At 40.9% G+C, this 7,395-nt stretch overlaps 1 protein-coding gene across 1 annotated transcript in view; it reads left to right on the top strand.

The window, feature by feature from the left end:
- The first annotated feature begins 557 nt into the window (after nucleotides 1–557).
- Nucleotides 558–7,395, top strand: part of LOC139534704 (NACHT and WD repeat domain-containing protein 2) — a 90,201-nt gene continuing 83,363 nt past the window's right edge. Inside the window, exon 1 of the mRNA XM_071334087.1 lies at nucleotides 558–724. Within this exon, the coding sequence (XP_071190188.1) occupies nucleotides 574–724 (151 nt within the window). The 5' untranslated portion in view covers nucleotides 558–573. The remainder of the gene's footprint in view (nucleotides 725–7,395) is intronic.

The following is a 7,395-nucleotide window of genomic DNA, read 5'->3' as shown; positions in this document are numbered from 1 at the left end:
GTCTTGTCATTTGTTTGTTTATTTCACAGCATGATGATTCACATACTCAGCCATAATAGCCAAGGAAATGTATTCAAATTACGCATGCAACATGACAGTAATTCGTTTTGTTATGCTAAATTCCTATGACTGAATTCAAAAGCAAGCATGGGCTTATAATATGGGTCTATTTCGGGGTTGCCTTCTAGGACTTGGCAGATCCATGCTAACTTGATTTGTGTGTGTGTGTTTGTGTGTTTGTGTGTGTGTGTGTGTGTGTGTGTGTGTGTGTGTGTGTGTGTGTGTGTGTGTGTGTGTGTGTGTGTGTGTGTGTGTGTGTGTGTGTGTTTGTGTTTGTGTTTGTGTGTGTGTGTGTGTTTGTGTTTGTGTTTGTGTGTGTGCTTGTCTGTGTGTGTGGCAACTGGTCACCCCAATAGAATCCACTAAAGACCTGTCTGTGTGTGTGGCAACTGGTCTCCCCAATAGAATCCACTAAAGACCTGTCTGTGTGTGTGGCAACTGGTAACCCCAATAGAATCCACTAAAGACCTGTCTGTGTGTGCCTGTTTGCAGTTACGCTGGAAGTCGCCACCCATGTGGCCCTCGAGAGTGGGGAGCAGGCAGCCCTGTCCCCGGGAATCGGCACTCCGCAGGGCGGCCATCAGTGGCAACGTCCTCGCCCTGCCGCCGCACCACGTCCCCACGGGCAGGAGTGTACGGGTCTTCATCTGCGCCAACCCTGACGGTAAGACACCACAGGCCGGGAATCAAATATGCGAGTCCAGATGACTCTGAATAAACTGTTTTAGTGATGACCTAATCTGCAGAAAAGTGGGATGCTGCGCGTCACAATTTGTTCCGGGCGCATGTGTGACCTGTTACGCGCACAATGATACCTAAGTCATTGCACTTTTACCCATTTCCGACAGAAGATGTGGTATGTTACCTGTAAAAACAATATAAGGCAATGTTTATATGACCCCCTTTCCAACAGTCCCTTAGTTACCACTTATTTGCAGGTATACCTATTTTATACATATCAGTGGGTAACTTGCGAATTGAGATGGGTGGGGTTGTTGTTAAACCATGGAGGCTGTTTGCAGTCCAAATTAGGGAGGTATTAAACAATGGAAGTGTTAATTAATTGACCTGCAAAAAAAGCAGAGAACCATTCAGACAGACCCAATGCCAGTACGTTGGTTACAGGAATAACATGAATTATATATATGATCTCTAGGCGGATTATATTTTGTAATGTTGTTTACCCATGTCAGATATACCAACAAAATGTTTTCTAAAAATGCAGATGTGGTAAATTAGTGGGATTTTGGTCTGTGTGTGAACGGGATATTACAGACATGAAGATTGATTTAGAATTTGCGCTGCTCATGAGCAAATATATTTCATACGATGTCCAATATTTATGTCAGATCTTTCCTGTTCCTGAGAAAAAAAGAGCATTGAACAAAGGGCATATGTAGCTATGTAATTTACTGTGTCCCCATCCCAATGGTCCATACAAACGACAGGACAGGAGAGTGACATATCACGATACTCTACCAGCCCTGTCACTGACTGCCACAGAGTGTTTCCCCCGTCCAACAGTCAGTCACTAATGGCGTTGTTCAATTCAATTAGGACGCGCAATTAGAACGCGCATGAGCCAAACCCACTCGACTGGAGTGGGTAGAACGAGATTATGCTTGTAGTTGTGTAGTTATTCTACCGTTCGGTCAACAACGGTCATATGAATGAATTAGCCAAGTATAATATACGTCACTTCGTTTTGAAAAGTGATTTTAATCATATGGGATTCTGGTTCATCTCAAGCAATGTGAAATACGTTGTGAGGTAGGGATTTTCCTAACGGTTTGGGAGAAAACGTCAATGACGCGCCAGGCTGTGGGGTGGGAGGGGTGGAGGCATGCACTTGCAGAGCCGCTGAATACGGCCTCGGGTCGGGAAGTAAAAATAGTCTTTCTAAAAGCGGAGTAAACAAAGCAAGAGAACTAGAGTAGCCTAGACACAAACAGAGAGGGTGAGAGGAAGGGCAGGATGGAGAAAGGGACGATGACACACTCATTGACAACAAAAACAGGGCCAAAATGCAACAACTGTCAATAGAGTGATCAATTTACCTAATATTCCTCTTATTTTGTCCCGGTTTTTATCCATATCCAATAGAAAACATAGTAGAAGAAATGTGCCACCTGTTGCTGGTCCAATCATTAAATTGCACCTGCAGTAATTCTGAAGATGCTTAGGAATCAGAGGTCCAATAGGAATACATGGAAAATATGCATGCAAAATGCATTTGAAATATTTGGCAGTCCATTTCAGGAACGATATTGACACACTGTTGACTAACAGTTACTATACGTTATACAAAGGGTGGGTCTAATCCTGAATGCTGATTGGTTAAAACCGCATTCCAGCCGGTGTCTATTCCACTAGTTACCACCGGCTAAATATATGACGTTAAAATGCCTATTTATTCTGTTACATCTGACTGCGCAATCCACTGTCTCATCAGCCCAGCCAGGCAATTTATAAACTTGATCTCCACTATAAAAAGCATCTAGACATTATCTCACATTTCTTTTAGACTAACATTTAGTTTTCAACAGAGGAGATTTGTATAAACTTTGTTGTCTGTCTCTGACATTTGCAACATTGTTTCAATATTCAAATTCGATCTCCAGCTGTCCCATAGTAATAATGTCGAGAGTCGGAACGAGGCAGACAGACAGGCAGGCAGCGTTTCTCAGCCAGTCGAATTAACGAATCAGCTGGCATAATTTTTATGGATATACATTATACAAAGAAATGTAAAAAAAAAAAAAGGTAAAACAGAACAAAGTGCAGCTAGTTTGCATTCTTTCCAGCTTCAGTTTGAAGTGATTGTGTTAGCTGTGTTGTTGGCTAGCTCCTCTGAACAACAGTGTCCTGACGAGAGAACACATTTTCTATGCCAGGTGAAGTTGCGCCTCATTACCTAATTGTTATGGATGCATCCAAATAAATGTCACTAGAAAACAGCTAGGATTGTAAAAAAATAAATAATAATTCGCCTAAAATGACGTAATCTAACTACCTGTAGCTCAAGACCTAAAGCTAGGATATGCATATTCTTGATACCATTTGAAAGGAAACACTTTGAAATTTGTGGAAATGTGAAATTAAATGTAGGAGAATATAACACAATAGATCTGGTAAAAGATAATACAAAGAAAAAACATGCATTTAAAAAAAAAAAATAATCATCATCTTTGAAATGCAAGAGAAAGGCCATTAAATTACTTAGGAGTCTAGGCGCAATTTAGATTTTGGCCACTAGATGGCAGCAGTGCATGTGCAAAGTTTTAGACTGATCCAGTGAACCATTGCATTACTGTTCAAAATGTTGTATCAAGTCTGCCCAAATGTGCCCAATTGGTTTATTGTACATAACTGTGCACTCTGTACATCAAGTACATAACTGTGCACTCTCCTCAAACAATAGCATGGTATTCTTTCACTGTAATAGCTACTGTAAATTGGACAGTGCAGTTAGATTACCAAGAATGTAAGCTTTCTGCCCATATAAGACATGTCTATGCCCTGGAAAGTTTGCTGTTACTTACAACTGTCATGCTAATCACGTTATGGCACGTTAGCTCAACCGTCCCAGTATAGGGACACCGATCCAAATGCAGCTACTGTGTTGTTATTCTGTCTGCAATGTTTGACGTGACTGTAAGTTAGCCGGAGTTGGCTAGCTAGCAAGCAAGGGATAAGAACATTGCCTTCCAGTTTGGCAATGGAACATTTAGAACGAACGACTGGGTCTCGTCCATAGATACAGAACATTTAGAATGAACGACTGGGTCGCGTCCATAGATACAGAACATTTAGAATGAACGACTGGGTCGCGTCCATAGATACAGAACATTTAGAATGAACGACTGGGTCGCGTCCATAGATACAGAACATTTAGAATGAACGACTGGGTCGCGTCCATAGATACAGAACATTTAGAATGAACGACTGGGTCGCGTCCATAGATACAGAACATTTAGAATGAACGACTGGGTCGCGTCCATAGATACAGAACATTTAGAATGAACGACTGGGCCGCGTCTCTGGCAACCGAACTGATCAAGTGAATGACCAGCTGGCTTGGGTAGCAACCGTAGATTTGTGTCGGGACTATATCTTGTGGAAGGATGAAATAGTATGAATAAATTCATCAAAATAATGTTTTTAATTAAAATATGTAAATCATTATCTGAATATGTTGGTAACCCGTTGTATAAAAGTGATAATGCCCTGGAAGCCGGTGTTTGGAGGATATATTGGCACGGTTTGCCGCCCCTCGGTTTCTGGGGCATTATCACTTAAATGAAAGTCTTCTATCACATTACGTCACTCAGAACTAGTCACTTTATTGTGAATTCATGATACTGGTGCTGGGAGGTAGACATTGATTCTACACCAATACACAGATACATTGTTGTGGAGAGAGAATGAGAGAGAGAGGCAGTGGAAAGAATCAACAACAACAAAAACAGAGCAAATTGGAATGTTACTTGGCCCTAAACATAGTCTTGCTATTGCGAGAAGCCGCCATAGGCACACCTGGCTCTCGAGAGAAGACCCACAAAATCAGTTGAAAACTGGGCTGCACTTTCTAACTTCCTGCCAAATGTATGATCACATTAGAGATACATATTTCCCACAGATCACACAGATTCACAAAGAATTGGAAAACAAATCGGACCTGGATAAACTCCCATATCTGTCAGGCAAATATGCAGTGTGCCATCACAGCAGTAAGATGTGTGGCCCGTTGCCATGTTAAAAGGGTAACCAGTGGAGCACAAACAACTACTGACAATTTCTGTTCATTTGTCTTCCACTACTAGCCGTACTAAAACTATTTGCACATTGCTAAAACACTGTACATAGCTGGTAATATAACACTTGGTATGTCTTTATCTTTTTGAAACCTTTTTGAGTGCATTGTTTACTGTTAATTTCTAAATCGTTTTTTGTTGCTGTTGTTTTGTGTCTTTTCACTTTTATTTATTGTTTTGTTTCATTGCTTTGGCAATGTAATTACATGTTTCTCATTCCAATAAAGCCCCTTTGAACTGAATAGAGAGAGAGAGCGTGCAAGAGAGAGAGAGAGAGAGAGAGAGAGAGAGAGAGAGAGAGAGAGAGAGAGAGAGAGAGAGAATTCACATCTTCATTGTCTGTGATCAGCACCAAGTGATCAGCAACTCTATGGACTGGAAAGTGTTTTTCTAGAAGTAACACACCTTGCACTGTTGGTGGAGTGCTGTTCCACTAGAGGGCGCAATTTCTGCACTACACTAAGTTAAAGTGGTTTTGTCATAATAACACCATAGCAAAGATGGAATAATAATATGTTATTAAGGAGAGTAATCTAGAACCTATAGGGAGAGTGATCTAGAACCTATAGGGAGAGTGATCTAGAACCTATAAGGAGAGTGATCTAGAACATATAGGGAAAGTGAAACTAGAAGCTATAGGGAGAGTGATCTAGAACCTATACTGAGAGTGATCTAGAACCTATAGGGAGAGTGATCTAGAACCTATAAGGAGAGTGATCTAGAACCTATAGGGAAAGTGATCTAGAACCTATAGGGAAGTGATCTAGAAACTATAGGGAGAGTGATCTAGAACCTATAGGGAAGTGATCTAGAAACTATAGGGAGAGTGATCTAGAACATATACTGAGAGTGATCTAGAACCTATAGGGAGAGTGATCTAGAACCTATAGGGAGAGTGATCTAGAAACTATAGGGAGAGTGATCTAGAACTTATAGTGAGAGTGATCTATAACCTATACGGAGCGTGATCTAGAAACTATAGGGAGAGTGATCTAGAACCTATAGGGAAGTGATCTAGAAACTATAGGGAGAGTGATCTAGAACCTATAGGGAAGTGATCTAGAAACTATAGGGAGAGTGATCTAGAACCTATAGTGAGAGTGATCTAGAACCTATAGTGAGAGTGATCTAGAACCTATAGGGAGAGTGATCTAGAACCTATAGTGAGAGTGCTCTATAACCTATATGGAGAGTGATCTAGAAACTATATGGAGGGTGATCTAGAACCTATAGGGAGAGTGATCTATAACCTATAGTGAGAGTTATCTAGAACCTATAGTGAGAGTGATCTAGAAACTATAGTGAGAGTGATCTAGAACCTATAGGGAGAGTGATCTAGAACCTGTAGTGAGAGCGATCTAGAACCTATACGGAGAGTGATCTAGAAACTATATGGAGAGTGATCTAGAACCTATAGTGAGAGTGATCTAGAACCTATAGGGAAAGTGATCTAGAAACTATAGGGAGAGTGATCTAGAACCTGTAGTGAGAATGATCTAGAACCTATAGGGAGAGTGATCTAGGAGTATAAGGCACACTATGGCAATGGAAATCACTTCAGATAATGTGCGCAATAAGGAAGAGATGACCTTAAGTATGGTCTACTTATGCTTTAGCAGAGATAACTACTGTATCATAACAGTTGTACTGGGGTTTTAGATGTGTCTGGCCCACTGGGCCCTCCACCCCAGATGTGATTCAGTGTTACAGATTGATGTATTCTCTGTCTGGTAGTGACCTATAGCCTATGATGTGCAGTCGTGTCACTGCCCAGACTCGTGTAGTCAAAGACCACAGACCGTCCTCTCAGTCCCCTGTTGATGATTCTGCCTTTAAGAAGCATCTTACCAACCACTGTAACAATGTTACTGCTGCTACTTAAAGGGGCAATATGTAATTCAGGAATTCTTTAAGAATCAATGGCATTATGGTTCATTTAAAAGTCCAAAAAGGGATGTACAAACCCCAGATTGCCCTTTTAAGGACTTGTTGTATGTAGGTTATGTGCACGATAAAACATTGAAGCTGAGATGATTTTGCTGAAAGCCAAATAAAACATGTTGTTCCAGTATAGTTCATACCTTATGAAAAGAATCACGACAGCCGTGATGGAAACAGGTACAATTTTATAAATGCCGACAGATCATTTGTTTGTTCGACGTGGTAAGATCTTTTTGTGTCGGGTAAAATGTATTATGCGAGAAATGGCGGTGTAAACACCTTTATGCGCAAATATTGATATGATTATCATCATATCGAAGTAAACTTGGAGTCACGCGATGATATGGTGTGTGGTCCTCCCACTACGACTTGGGAAAGCGTGCAGTTTATTAGGCTGCAGATGAAATAAGTTATGATAAACTTCACAGGGGAGGTGAAAGGTCATGGTGATCTTAAAGCACCTTTCCAATAAATAGCGAGATTCTGGTGACATGATGATCGATGCTTGACTGCCGTTTGACAAACACAAAATATTCTCGCCCTTCAGACTGAAGGGGTTCGATGCGTAAAATGATCTATT

This window comes from Salvelinus alpinus, chromosome 11 (genome assembly GCF_045679555.1).
Source record: "Salvelinus alpinus chromosome 11, SLU_Salpinus.1, whole genome shotgun sequence".
NCBI lineage: Eukaryota > Metazoa > Chordata > Actinopteri > Salmoniformes > Salmonidae > Salvelinus > Salvelinus alpinus.
This window is presented reverse-complemented; position numbering and strand designations above follow the sequence as displayed.